Source organism: Squalius cephalus (assembly GCF_949319135.1).
Source record: "Squalius cephalus genome assembly, chromosome: 22".
Classification (NCBI taxonomy): domain Eukaryota; kingdom Metazoa; phylum Chordata; class Actinopteri; order Cypriniformes; family Leuciscidae; genus Squalius; species Squalius cephalus.
Window position 1 is genome coordinate 32,841,212 of NC_137143.1, and position 15,000 is coordinate 32,856,211.

At 38.5% G+C, this 15,000-nt stretch overlaps 3 protein-coding genes across 4 annotated transcripts in view; 2 read left to right on the forward strand and 1 right to left on the reverse strand.

Annotated features, from left to right (window-relative positions):
- orc2 (origin recognition complex, subunit 2) overlaps positions 1-6,259 on the forward strand; it is a 22,182-nt gene extending 15,923 nt beyond the window's left edge. For both annotated transcript variants that reach the window (XM_079857187.1, XM_079857188.1), the window contains exons 13-16: positions 412-583; positions 1,478-1,539; positions 1,620-1,738; positions 5,958-6,259. In XM_079857187.1, coding sequence (XP_079713313.1) covers positions 412-583; positions 1,478-1,539; positions 1,620-1,738; positions 5,958-6,041 — 437 coding nt within the window. In that variant the 3' untranslated portion in view covers positions 6,042-6,259. The remainder of the gene's footprint in view (positions 1-411; positions 584-1,477; positions 1,540-1,619; positions 1,739-5,957) is intronic.
- cfap410 (cilia and flagella associated protein 410) lies at positions 6,228-11,903 on the reverse strand. Its single transcript, XM_079857189.1, has 7 exons — positions 11,742-11,903; positions 11,555-11,573; positions 10,550-10,596; positions 9,984-10,216; positions 9,662-9,809; positions 9,487-9,577; positions 6,228-7,023 (listed from the first exon to the last, which is right to left on the reverse strand). Exons 1-7 carry the CDS (start codon positions 11,816-11,818, stop codon positions 6,889-6,891), a joined length of 750 nt encoding a protein of 249 aa, XP_079713315.1. The 5' UTR covers positions 11,819-11,903; the 3' UTR covers positions 6,228-6,888.
- A 641-nt stretch (positions 11,904-12,544) lies between these two features.
- The window catches only part of pfklb (phosphofructokinase, liver b), a 20,400-nt gene continuing 17,944 nt past the window's right edge, over positions 12,545-15,000 (forward strand). Inside the window, exons 1-3 of the mRNA XM_079857186.1 lie at positions 12,545-12,765; positions 13,317-13,390; positions 13,985-14,062. Of these exons, the coding sequence (XP_079713312.1) occupies positions 12,684-12,765; positions 13,317-13,390; positions 13,985-14,062 (234 nt within the window). The 5' untranslated portion in view covers positions 12,545-12,683. The remainder of the gene's footprint in view (positions 12,766-13,316; positions 13,391-13,984; positions 14,063-15,000) is intronic.

Sequence of the window (15,000 nt, forward strand, 5' to 3'; positions counted from 1 at the left end):
TGGGGAAAAAAAACTTGCAAGAAACTTGTGAGAAATATTGCTGAGTTGCGAAAATTAAATGCGCAATTGTGAGAAATATCTTCAGAATTGCGTGATATAAATTAAATGCAAGAGCAGGAATTAATGTCAGAATTGTGAGAGAAAAAAGCTCATCAGAATTGTGAAAATTACACATGAAATTGTGAGGAAAAAAGTCAGAAATGTGAGTTATAAACTCTGAATCCCAAGAAATAAAGATAAATAGTGTCAATTACAATTACTTTGTTTTTTTATTCTGTGGCAGAAGCAATCTTCCATAGATACTGATATAATGGTCTTGTAATGTTGAGTAGATAGAGATGAATCTCATCCCTGATGCTGTCTGTAATAACCCCTGGTGTGTGTGTGTGTGTGTGTGTGTGTGCGCTTCAGTCTGGGATCAGGCGAAGATGAGCATGTTCAACTGGCTGTGGTACGAAACCACGACGTACCTGCCGTACGCTGAGGAGACGTCGTACGAGAACTCTCTGCTCGTGCGCCAGACGGGGGCGCTAGCGCTCAGCTCTCTCACACACGTGCTGCGCAGCCTCACGCCCAACGCCAGGTGACGACACTAGCCTCAATCACAGTCAGGACATTCACTAATCAAACGCACGTACAGATCATACACTGTATAAAACACTGGGCGTAGTGTGTGTGACGTAACCCGTAGTGTTTCTGAAGCCCACAGTGGGCGGAGCCGGCCGTCGCCATCTTGGCAGCGTCGCTCCCGGATAAACGGAAATGTGCAGCGAGGCGGATTAGCTGAGGTGACGTGACGCTAACACACAGCAGACAAACAGCTAGTAGTGACATCAGCGGCAATCCACCTGTCACTCAAGTGGCCACGCCCTTAATTATGCAGAAGTTTAAGGCGTAATATAATTTAAACGGATGAGTTTATTCACCCGCCTCACAGTCGTCATGAAGGGCAAAATTAGCAATATAGACCAAAACTACTTTTTGCACCAGACTGTAAACATGTTTGTTTCTGCTGTAAAGTTGGGAATATTAACATGGGGGATTATGGGATTGAGTCTCTTCTGCAGCCGGCCTCTAGTGGCCAGTGTATGAACTGCAGTTTAAGACACTTCAGTGTTGGATTGAAGAGTCAGAGTGTTGTTGTGTGTGTGTGTGTGTGTGTGTGTGTGTGTGTTTGTGTGTGTGTGTGTGTGTGTGTGTGTGTGTGTGTGTGTGTGTGTGTGTGTGTGTGTGTGTGTGTGTGTGTGAGAGAGAGACTGGAAGGTTGCTGCTTGGCACAGACTGATTTCGTGCTGCTTCTGAAGTAAATCTGGATTTATAAAGGCAGAAATTGACATGAAAATGACATTCGGATGAAAAGCATGTTTTAACTTTTTGCAGTCATGCACCAGTAATTAAAACAATCCAATATTGATTATAAAAATGTGAACAAAAATAGAACAATAGTAATTTTTGTATTGTATGCTATAAATTGCAGAGGAATCTTCAGATTGCTGGCGGAGTTTCAGCTGGAGAACAAGGACAATCCTGCGTACACGGGTAAAACACCGTCACTGCCACTGCTCATTTATAATCGAGCTCCTGCGTGTTAAAACTTCATTGTTTTGTTGTTTGTTCAGGATTGTCTTTCCAGGATTTCTACCAGCGCTGTCGCGAGTCTTTCCTGGTGAACAGTGACATCACTCTGCGCACGCAACTCACCGAGTTCAGAGATCACAAACTCATCCGGACCAAGAAGGTCAGAACTCGCCTGTCCTGTTCATATGTGCAGAAATGTTTTACTCATGATTTACTCACCCTCAAGTCATTCTAGGTGTATATGATATTATTCTTTCAGACGAACACAATCAGAGTTATATAAAAAAAAAATCCTGGATTTTCCCAGCTTTATAATGGGAGTGAATAGGTGTATTTTTTAGGAAGTCCATAAAAGTGCATCTATCCATCATAAAAGTGCATCTGTCCATCATAAAAGTGCATCCGTCCGTCATAAAAGTGCATCTGTCCATCATAAAAGTGCATCCGTCCGTCATAAAAGTGCATCTATCCATCATAAAAGTGCATCTGTCCATCATAAAAGTGCATCCGTCCGTCATAAAAGTGCATCCGTCCGTCATAAAAGTGCATCTGTCCATCATAAAAGTGCATCTATCCATGATAAGTGCATCTGTCCATCATAAAAGTGCATCTGTCCATCATAAAAGTGCATCTATCAATCATAAAAGTGCATCTATCCATGATAAGTGCATCTGTCCATCATAAAAGTGCATCTGTCCATCATAAAAGTGCATCTATCCATCATAAAAGTGCATCTGTCCATCATAAAAGTGCATCTGTCCATCATAAAAGTGCATCCATCCGTCATAAAAGTGCATCTGTCCATCATAAAAGTGCATCTATCATCATAAAAGTGCATCAGTCCATCATAAAAGTGCATCTGTCCATCATAAAAGTGCATCCGTCCGTCATAAAAGCGCATCCGTCCGTCATAAAAGCGCATCTGTCCATCATAAAAGTGCATCTATCCATCATAAAAGTGCATCTATCCATGATAAAAGTGCATCTGTCCATCATAAAAGTGCATCCATCCGTCATAAAAGTGCATCTGTCCATCATAAAAGTGCATCTATCATCATAAAAGCGCATCTGTCCATGATAAAAGTGCATCTGTCCATCATAAAAGTGCATCCGTCCATCATAAAAGTGCATCTGTCCATCATAAAAGTGCATCTGTCCATCATAAAAGTGCATCCGTCCGTCATAAAAGCGCATCTGTCCATCATAAAGTGCATCTATCCATCATAAAAGTGCATCTATCCATGATAAAAGTGCATCTGTCCATCATAAAAGTGCATCTATCATCATAAAAGTGCATCTGTCCATCATAAAGTGCATCTGTCCATCATAAAGTGCATCTATCCATCATAAAGTGCATCTATCCATCATAAAAGTGCATCTATCCATCATAAAGTGCATCTATCCATCATAAAAGTGCATCTATTCATCATAAAAGTGCATCTGTCCATCATAAAAGTGCATCTATCATCATAAAAGTGCATCTATCCATCATAAAGTGCATCTGTCCATCATAAAGTGCATCTATCCATCATAAAGTGCATCTGTCCATTATAAAAGTGCATCAGTCCATCATAAAAGTGCATCTATCCATCATAAAAGTGCATCTATCCATCATAAAAGTGCGTCTATTCATCATAAAAGTGCATCTATCCGTCATAAAAGTGCATCTATCATCATAAAAGTGCATCTATCCATCATAAAGTGCATCTGTCCATCATAAAGTGCATCTATCCATCATAAAGTGCATCTATCCATCATAAAAGTGCATCTATCCATCATAAAAGTGCATCTATTCATCATAAAAGTGCATCTGTCCATCATAAAAGTGCATCTGTCATCATAAAAGTGCATCTATCCATCATAAAGTGCATCTGTCCATCATAAAGTGCATCTATCCATCATAAAGTGCATCTGTCCATTATAAAAGTGCATCAGTCCATCATAAAAGTGCATCTATCCATCATAAAAGTGCATCTATCCATCATAAAAGTGCATCTATCCATCATAAAAGTGCGTCTATTCATCATAAAAGTGCATCTGTCCATTATAAAAGTGCATCAGTCCATCATAAAAGTGCATCTGTCCATCATAAAAGTGCATCTATCCATCATAAAAGTGCATCAGTCCATCATAAAAGTGCATCTATCCATCATAAAAGTGCATCTATCCATCATAAAAGTGCATCTGTCCATCATAAAAGTGCATCTGTCCATCATAAAAGTGCATCTGTCCATCATAAAGTGCATCTATCCATCATAAAAGTGCATCTATCCATCATAAAAGTGCATCTATCCATGATAAAAGTGCATCTGTCCATCATAAAAGTGCATCTATCATCATAAAAGTGCATCTGTCCATCATAAAAGTGCATCAGTCCATCATAAAAGTGCATCTGTCCGTCATAAAAGCGCATCTGTCCATCATAAAGTGCATCTATCCATCATAAAAGTGCATCTATCCATGATAAAAGTGCATCTGTCCATCATAAAAGTGCATCTATCATCATAAAAGTGCATCTATCATCATAAAAGTGCATCTATCCATCATAAAGTGCATCTATCCATCATAAAAGTGCATCTATTCATCATAAAAGTGCATCTGTCCATCATAAAAGTGCATCTATCATCATAAAAGTGCATCTATCCATCATAAAGTGCATCTGTCCATCATAAAGTGCATCTATCCATCATAAAGTGCATCTGTCCATCATAAAAGTGCATCAGTCCATCATAAAAGTGCATCTATCCATCATAAAAGTGCATCTATCCATCATAAAAGTGCGTCTATTCATCATAAAAGTGCATCTATCCGTCATAAAAGTGCATCTATCATCATAAAAGTGCATCTATCCATCATAAAGTGCATCTGTCCATCATAAAGTGCATCTATCCATCATAAAGTGCATCTATCCATCATAAAAGTGCATCTATCCATCATAAAAGTGCATCTATTCATCATAAAAGTGCATCTGTCCATCATAAAAGTGCATCTATCATCATAAAAGTGCATCTGTCCATCATAAAAGTGCATCTGTCCATCATAAAGTGCATCTGTCCATCATAAAGTGCATCTATCCATCATAAAGTGCATCTGTCCATTATAAAAGTGCATCAGTCCATCATAAAAGTGCATCTATCCATCATAAAAGTGCATCTATCCATCATAAAAGTGCATCTATCCATCATAAAAGTGCGTCTATTCATCATAAAAGTGCATCTGTCCATTATAAAAGTGCATCAGTCCATCATAAAAGTGCATCTGTCCATCATAAAAGTGCATCTATCCATCATAAAAGTGCATCAGTCCATCATAAAAGTGCATCTATCCATCATAAAAGTGCATCTATCCATCATAAAGTGCATCTGTCCATCATAAAGTGCATCTATCCATCATAAAGTGCATCTATCCATCATAAAAGTGCATCTATTCATCATAAAAGTGCATCTGTCCATCATAAAAGTGCATCTATCCATCATAAAGTGCATCTGTCCATCATAAAGTGCATCTATCCATCATAAAGTGCATCTGTCCATTATAAAAGTGCATCAGTCCATCATAAAAGTGCATCTATTCATCATAAAAGTGCATCTGTCCATCATAAAAGTGCATCTATCCATCATAAAGTGCATCTGTCCATCATAAAGTGCATCTATCCATCATAAAGTGCATCTGTCCATTATAAAAGTGCATCAGTCCATCATAAAAGTGCATCTATCCATCATAAAAGTGCATCTATCCATCATAAAAGTGCATCTATCCATCATAAAAGTGCATCTATCCATCATAAAAGTGCGTCTATTCATCATAAAAGTGCATCTGTCCATTATAAAAGTGCATCAGTCCATCATAAAAGTGCATCTGTCCATCATAAAAGTGCATCTATCCATCATAAAAGTGCATCAGTCATCATAAAAGTGCATCTATCCATCATAAAAGTGCATCTATCCATCATAAAAGTGCATCTGTCCATCATAAAAGTGCATCTATCCATCATAAAAGTGCATCAGTCCATCATAAAAGTGCATCTGTCCATCATAAAAGTGCATCAGTCCATCATAAAAGTGCATCTATCATCATAAAAGTGCATCTGTCCATCATAAAAGTGCATCAGTCCATGATAAAAGTGCATCTATCCATGCATCTATACTTTTATGATGGACAGATGCACTTTTATGATGGATAAAATCATAAAAAAATATATCCATTCACTACCATTATAAAGCTTGGAAGAGCCAGGACATTTTTTAATATAACTGATTGTGTTCGTCTGAGAGAAGAATGTCATACACACCTAGGATGACTTCAGGGTGAGTAAATCATGGGCTGATTTTCATTTTTGTGTGAACTATCTCTTTAAAGCAGCGTTATTTGTGTGTCAGGGCGCCGACGGGGTGGAATATCTCCTCATTCCGGTGGATAATGGGACCCTGACTGACTTCCTGGAGAAAAGCGATGTGGAATGAAACCTGGAAGACGTCACGTGAATGGCACCTCATCTTTCTGATAAATAACATGTCAACTTTGTATCATAAATGATTTGGTTTCGTGCTTCATGTTCAAGGAAACATGGCAGATTTAGGGTTTAAGCGACGCTTAATCATGTACAGTATATTCTGTAAAATTGTGTAGGATCATGATGGAAACAATAAATATTCTTGTGCATCTGAATTTATTTACATAGAAAAATACATTCTCATATGTATTATTTCAACACAAAATGTTGTTCCACTTCATTTTGATCATTACAAAGCAAAACATTTTCTCCAAAACAGGAGTTTGAACAGCGAAAGGCAACTTGGTAACAATCACAAGTGAGCATGAAAGATTCAAACAAACAAAAGCTTTTACATTATTCATTCGTTTTATCCCGTACAGGAAGTGATCTGAAGTACCGCAGTGATCTGGCGTTGTTTAAAGTGACTATGAAATGTTAATATCTGAGACATTCTGCCTTGAGCATAAAAACAAATAACTCAAGACATTTATTATAGAACACTTTACAATAAGGTTTTCTTTATTAACATTAAACGCATTCGTTAAAATGAACTATAATTCTACAGCATTAACGAATAGTTTTTTAAATAAAAAGTTAATGTTAACATTAGTTAATGCACTGAACTAGCATGAATGAACTATTTTTACTAACATAAACAAATGCAGTAAGGAATATATTGCTCATGTTAGCAAATGCATTAACAAATAAAACCTTATTGTAAAGTGTTACTGAAATATGTATAAATGTGTCATTTTTCCGAATATGAAGAGTTTGCTCGTGGGCCGCTGGTTTAAAGGTGTTTTCCGCTGGCGAGTTCATGAGCAGACGGGAGATTTCTCTCTCTGTCGACTGCGGGATCTGAGTTTGCTCTCTGTGACTGACTGAACGATTTTCAGCTCCTCGACGTCCAAATCCTTCAGCAGGAGAAGAACAGCCTCTAATGTGTGACACTGAAACCAGGAACAACACAGATGAGTTGCATATGAGCAGTGTTGGGGGTAACGTGTTACAAGTAACATGCACTACGTAATCAGATTACTTTTGATGTAACGAGTAAAGTAACGCATCACAAGTAACGCACTACGTAATCAGATTACTTTTGATGTAACAAGTAACGCATCACAAGTAACGCACTACGTAATCTGATTACTTTTGATGTAACAAGTAACGCATTACAAGTAACGCACTACGTAATCAGATTACTTTTGATGTAACAAGTAACGCATCACAAGTAACGCACTACGTAATCAGATTACTTTTGATGTAACGAGTAAAGTAACGCATTACAAGTAACGCACTACGTAATCTGATTACTTTTGATGTAACAAGTAACGCATCACAAGTAACGCACTACGTAATCTGATTACTTTTGATGTAACAAGTAACGCATTACAAGTAACATGCACTACGTAATCAGATTACTTTTGATGTAACAAGTAACGCATCACAAGTAACGCACTACGTAATCTTGATTACTTTTGATGTAACAAGTAACGCATTACAAGTAACGCACTACGTAATCAGATTACTTTTGATGTAACAAGTAACGCATCACAAGTAACGCACTACGTAATCAGATTACTTTTGATGTAACGAGTAAAGTAACGCATTACAAGTAACGCACTACGTAATCAGATTACTTTTGATGTAACGAGTAAAGTAACGCATCACAAGTAACGCACTACGTAATCTGATTACTTTTGATGAAACAAGTAACGCATCACAAGTAACGCACTACGTAATCAGATTACTTTTGATGTAACAAGTAAAGTAACGCATGACAAGTAACGCACTACGTAATCTGATTACTTTTGATGTAACAAGTAACGCATCACAAGTAACGCACTACGTAATCAGATTACTTTTGATGTAACAAGTAAAGTAACGCATGACAAGTAACGCACTACGTAATCTGATTACTTTTGATGTAACAAGTAACGCATCACAAGTAACGCACTACGTAATCAGATTACTTTTGATGTAACGAGTAAAGTAACGCAGCACAAGTAACACGCACTACGTAATCAGATTACCTTTGATGTGATGCGTTAATTTACTCGTTACAAGTAACATGCACTACGTAATCAGATTACTTTTGATGTAACAAGTAACACATCACAAGTAACATGCACTACGTAATCAGATTACTTTTGATGTAACGAGTAAAGTAACGCAGCACAAGTAACACGCACTACGTAATCAGATTACTTTTGATGTAACGAGTAACGCATCACAAGTAACATGCACTACGTAATCAGATTACTTTTGATGTAACAAGTAACGCATCACAAGTAACATGCACTGCGTAATCAGATTACTTTTGATGTAACGAGTAACGCATCACAAGTAACATGCACTACGTAATCAGATCACTTTTGATGTAACAAGTAACGCATCACAAGTAACATGCACTACGTAATCAGATCACTTTTGATGTAACGAGTAACGCATCACAAGTAACATGCACTACGTAATCAGATTACTTTTGATGTAACAAGTAACGCATCACAAGTAACATGCACTACGTAATCAGATCACTTTTGATGTAACGAGTAAAGTAACGCACTACACAACACGTATTACGCAATCAAATTACTTTCGATGTAACAAGTAACATTACAAGTAACGCACTACGTAATCAGATTACTTTTGATGTAACGAGTAAAGTAACGCACTACACGTAACACGTATTACGCAATCAAATTACTTTCGATGTAACAAGTAACACATTACAAGTAACGCACTATGTAATCAGATTACTTTTGATGTAACGAGTAAAGTAACGCACTACACGTAACACGTATTACGCAATCAAATTACTTTCGATGTAACAAGTAACACATTACAAGTAACGCACTATGTAATCAGATTACTTTTGATGTAACGAGTAAAGTAACGCACTACACGTAACACGTATTACGCAATCAAATTACTTTCGATGTAACAAGTAACACATTACAAGTAACGCACTACGTAATCAGATTACTTTTGATGTCACGAGTAAAGTAACGCATTACAGTAATGTATTACTTTATCCATTTACACATTAATATTTGAGTTACTTTTTAAAAAAAAGTTACTTTTAACTACTTTTAACTTTTACTTTTTAACTAAATTACTTTTTAGTTTAATTTGCTTAAACATTTTCAAACTACTAAATTAAAATTCTCTTCTCCAGGAAATGGACAAAAAGTACAAAAGTAACAAAACATTACTTTCAACTTTCCATAAAACGAGTTGTACAGTAGGTAATATAATCCATAATGTTAAGAAATCTGTTGTATGGCATACACAGCGAGGAAATATTCGAAGTGGTCAGAATATAATAATATTCTCGATAAGTTTTTAAAAGAAAATGGTGTGTGTTATAGAGTCTATGTTGAACTGAGCTGCTGCTGAATGAGTGTTCATACCTTCCTCCTGTCTCCGGCCTCTCTCGGGGACGTCAGCGATGGAAACTTGTCTCTGGGCAGAAGCTTCATTCCCAGCTGAGCTCGGATTTTACTGCACAGAAATCAGTGTGAGAGTGTGTGTTCTGTTCCACATCCACACAACACACACACAGCAGAAACACAGGTCAGATCTTACTTGGTTTCCTCCATGCTGTAATTAAGAGGGTCGGCCTCAGACTCTGCTTCTGTAAGGCCATTGGTTGAGCTGGTGGGGGCGGGGCCTGGAGGGCTCACAAGCTCCTCCCCTTCCTTTAACGCTTGTGCGAGTTCCTCCTCTGTAACAACTGACAGAACAAACTCATGAATATTCATATCTACAGTCAAACCAAAATGTATTCAACATTTCTCACATTATCTCAGTTTATTCGCTATAGTTTAGAAAACTAATAAAATATGAGCAGAACTCAGTTGATATTTGACTGGTTTTGTCCGTCTTCTGTTAGACTGTCTCAGCTCACCCTGGTTGTCTAGCTTGTGCAGTCCGGGCAGGGTTCTGATGACGGTCAGCCGGTACGTGTCCGGGTCAGAGGTGTAACAGCACGGGTTCTCCGCCAGCCACAGGACCTTCAGGTAACTCAGACCCCTCAGATGCTGGAGCTCACACAGCGAGTGGATGTCGTTGCGCCTCAGGTAGAGTTCGCTGAGGTGCTGGCAGGACGAGATGTGCTCCAGAGACGAGATGTGGTTCGCACTGAGAGCAGAGAGAGACGCCGTTACACAGTCAACTCAATCCACGTTTATCAGCGCTTTTCACAACACACACCGTCTCAAAGCAGCTTTACAGTGCACGAGTCCACATTACAGCTTACACTGATCTGATATCAGAGGAAGTGATGCATTTAAGAAATGCACATATACAAAATCACTGTTAGATTAAAATGTATTAATTTAAGGCAGAAACACTGAGCTCACTGAAGTAATGAATACATGATTATGACGTTTAGAGAAATGTAGCATTGGTGCGTGTAGATTCAGAGATATACGAGATTTATAATCGATTATTCCCAGAAAGCTCAAGACAAACCTCAGTGTGAGAACCTCGACATTAGGAATCTGCTCAAATATGGAGATCTGTGGAAAAATTAACACACAACCCTTACATTTATATGTACAGTGCACTGAATAAATGTCATATTATATAATAGATGGGTATACAGTTGTAATCGAAATTAACCATTCACTTCTCTGAACTTTTTGGACTATTCTTTTGACCATATTTCTAAAATGCAGTCAAACGTGACGCTCATCAAACCTCGCCAGTTCAGATGTGTCATGTGTTCTAGCTCTAGCACACCTGGTGCCGCTAATGAAGCCCTTGATTAGAGAGACGACCCCTGATCTGCAGATCTGAGGGATTATATCAGGGGGGGGGGGGATAATTCTGAAACTGCAGAAGTCAATAAAAGTTGCATTTTCAGTTAAATTTGGGGAAATCACTTGAAACACGTGTTGTTCTGTTTGATTTGTTCATCGCTAACAGCTGAAAGTCTGTGTATTTTGCCAATAAACCTGATTTGTAATGGGGGTTGAATCATTTTGATTACAATTGTACTCTGGTATATGAATATGGAAATCATTCAGTACCACAGTGTTACCAATGCTAACTATGAAAGCCCATTTACGCCACATAAAAAAATGTATCATGCTTTTGTAAATCATAATTATGACATAAAAAATTATGTAGTGCTGTCAAATACACATATTATATAAACAAACTTTTGTTAGATGCGATTAATCGCGATTAATCTATTTGACAACACTAAAATAATGACATTACAAAGTCATATTTCTAAGATGAAAATTGGAAATTAACATACTAAATCAAAATTATGACTTTATATCATAATTTCGACATTTTAATCTTGTAATTATGACTTGGTATGTCTTAGTTTTGACGGCATGTCACAATTGAGATTTACCAAAGCCTGATTTTTTTCTTGTGTGACAGAAATGGTCTTCCATAGATAACAGTGTTATAATATAATGGTATTTTAAACATTAAAAAGAAGAAAAAAGATTAAATACTCACGTCTGTCAGATTACAGCCCCTGAAACACACGAAGAAATTATTAGAGAATACAGTTATTCAGCGAATATCTTCATGTAAATCCACACTGAGGATAAACCCAACAACACAGACTAATGTGAAATGAAAAATCTTAATTAAACGACAGGTTTTCATGAGGCTAGCAGCTAACAAACCGCAGAAAACACACCAACAGTTTAATTTCTTCACACTTTCCAGGTCCGATGCTTTAGCCCGAGCCAGAACAAGTTTCCGGGTTAATTTCATGTTGATAAATATTAAGGTTTTGTTTGTAAGTGCGTCAATATTGATCCCGAACGCGTCTGGTGAACATCACATCTCTGCTTTCCGTAATCAGTCACTGCGCATGCGCGTCACTCCGCGTCTATGACAACCGCGCGTGTCCGCTCGCTCAGTTCACAGGAGCAACAGCAGAGGGCGACACAACAACAACTGTTCGTCAATATGTTATTCCCACTGATCTATATAGAAAAACATGTCATTATATAGATCAGTGGTTATTCCTAATACATTTTTTTTTAAAACTCACTTTCAAATAGTAAATAGATATTATCCATGAAATGATTTTATCAGTAAGTTTAAATAAGGGGTTTCTCCATTATGCTGTTTTTGTAAAGAGTGGAACAAATATTCCACTATTGTTATTGCAATAAAAAAAACACCGTTTTCGCATAATAACGCTTTTTAAGGGTTACAGAAGAGGTTCATGTTTTTCCACTGTCTCTCACTAAACATAACATTACTCTTTTTACTCATTAACTTTTTACGTTTAAAACATTACACATTATGCCATGAACTGCTTCAGTCAGCATTAGTTCAGTCTCATGGTCAGTTCTCCATTGCATTAATTGTTTCATTACTCAGTTTAAGTCCAATATCTATTCGATCATATTAATATTCGTCTAATTGTGGAGATAATTTGAAAACGAGCAGAAAAGTGTAGCTCGAGGCGAGAGCGCGCAGAACAAACAAGAGGCGGAGCCAGGCGCGCGTACGTGCGCGCCGCCGACACAATTCGTGCGCTACGTGCGGTGAATGTCAGAAGCTTTGAACTGGGAACCAGTGCGAGTGTTTTTCCTCTGTTACAGGTTTATATTAGTGATCTTCCATCATGCATGTGGACTTTGAGAAGCTGCGGATGAGCGGCGCGGGGAAAGCCATCGCGGTCCTGACCAGCGGCGGGGACGCGCAGGGTAAACAACATCACCATCATAAAAGCGTTATGGACAAACATTCTGGACAAAGAGCGTTCCGGACGCGAGAGTGCGCGTCTCACACATTGTTCAATTTCAGTTCATCTGCATGCAAGCAATGTGTAAATATAGAAACGTGTCTTACAGTTGTAGAGGAATCCACTCGTGCAAACACTGAAACTCCTGCACTGCATGCGATACTCATGCAAAAGGTGTTTTTTGTGTCATTTCCTGATTTTCTCAGTTCTTTCTGTGTTAAATGAGAGTATCTGGGGCAGAAGTAATGCATGAATGACTGTTATGTAACTTATTTGGGCAGCACTTTCTGTCATGAGCCCTATCTAGTGTGTTCTTCTGCTCCTCTTGTTTGTTCCTGGAGTTGTTTGCTCGTTAAATTGGCTCTGCATGTTGTGTGTGTTGCCAGATTGCATTGTGCATTGCATACACAGTTTGTCAAATCATGTTCCTGTAGTTGTTGCATTAAACACTAATGCACTTTATGCATTAAATGCATTTTGGTGTGTGTGTGTGTGTGTGTGTGATTTCTGCAGGTATGAATGCTGCTGTTCGAGCTGTAACACGCATGGGCATCTTTGTAGGCGCCAAAGTCTACCTGATCTATGAGGTAGGAGCTTCTGCTGGGCGAGAGACACTGAGAGCTTGTGTGATTTTTCTCTCTCTCTCTCTCAAATTAAAATAATTCAAAATGTGCTTTATTGGCATGACAATTGTTTCAATGTATTGCCAAAGCATTTCTAATTATAGCACATATACATACATTAAAAAAGTAAAGTAGAATAATTAATCTCTCTCTCTCTCTCTCTCTCTCAAGTTTTGGGAAAAAAGGGCAACTTGTTGTTTAGGCAACAAACCCTTTGTTGTTAGAAAAGCAAAAATGTCTTTTTATCTGACAAGAAAGGAAAAAATAGGTGAAGTTGGTCGGGATGTAGTACAAGTTTTTAAGAGTTTAGTAAAAGTAAGAATTCAATTAGATTTTTTATTTTATAAAACTTCTGCTGGGCGAGAGACACTGAGAGCTTGTGTGATTCTAACCTCTCTCTCTCTCTCTCTCTCTCTCTCGCTCTCTCTCTCTCTCTCTCTCTTCTCTCTCTCTCTCTCTCTCTCTCTCTCTCTCTCTCTCTCTCTCTCTCTCTCTCTCTCTCTCTCTCTCTCTCTCTCTCTCTCTCTCTCTCTCTCTCTCTCGCTCTCTCTCTCTCAGGGTTATCAAGGCCTGGTTGATGGAGGAGATCATATCAAACTCGCTAACTGGCAGAGCGTCACCAACATCATCCAGCTTGTAAGTCTGAGACACTCGAGTTCATCTGTGTTTAGTGTGTAATGTTGAGTTCTTCTCTATATCAGTGTCAGTGTTCCTGAACTCCTGAAACGCCTCCATAGTATCTTGAGTTTCTTCCGGGAACGAACACGTCACAATATTCCTCATTATAATAATTAATGCGCAGAATAAAGGGGCGGGGCCTGGTTGAGTTAGTTAGTAGTGTGTTAAACTGGCGGTTATGGAAAGGGGCGGGGCATTTCCCAAACACACTCGAAGCACTCGACCAATCACAACACACTGCTCCAGCCGACCAATCAGAGCACAGTGTGCTTTTCAGGAGGAGGGGCTTCATAGAGACAGGAAGTAAACAGAGCGTTACTGACAGACTGGGAAGAGAGGAGCCGCAACAATGGAGAATATGAGGAGAATAATCAACATTCAAGTTCTAGTAGAGCCTGAAAACATCATTAAGGAGAGGCCTGACCATGAAACCAGGAGCATCAAACATGTAATGAATAAGTAAACGGGTTTATATCTCCTAATAAGTTCCCGGTGGGTTTCTGCAGAAGCACTGAGCTGTCAATCATCTTGAGCTGTCAATCATCTTCCTCTGACTGACAGCAGCAGGATTGAGATTAAAGCGGCAGATTAAGTGTGAGATTACAGCAGTGTTTGCATCACGTCTGTGCTCACACACACACACACACACACACACACACATCTGCAGACTAATCAAGAACACAGCTGAGTTTAGAATGGATTATAAACTCAATTCGCAGTATATACTGTATTATTCAGTTTTGTTTAAAAACAGTGTGTAAATCGTGCATTATGCAATAAGTTGAGTGCGTTTGATGTGTGTGATGGGTAGGTTTAGGGGTTGGGTTAGTGCGTGTGTGTGTGTGTGTGTGTGTGTGTGATGGGTAGGGTTAGTGTAAGGGGACATAATAAACAGT

What these genes read in the sequence shown, in the direction of transcription:
- cfap410 (XM_079857189.1), bottom strand. Translation starts at nt 11,818, where the DNA reads ATGAAATTAACCCGGAAACTTGTTCTGGCTCGGGCTAAAGCATCGGAC. An exon ending in GTCGAGGTTCTCACACTGAG is followed by an intron (nt 10,217 to 10,549) that starts GTTTGTCTTGAG and finishes CTCTGCTCTCAG; the next exon opens with TGCGAACCACATCTCGTCTC. An exon ending in AGGCCGGAGACAGGAGGAAG is followed by an intron (nt 7,024 to 9,486) that starts GTATGAACACTC and finishes TCCTGGTTTCAG; the next exon opens with TGTCACACATTAGAGGCTGT.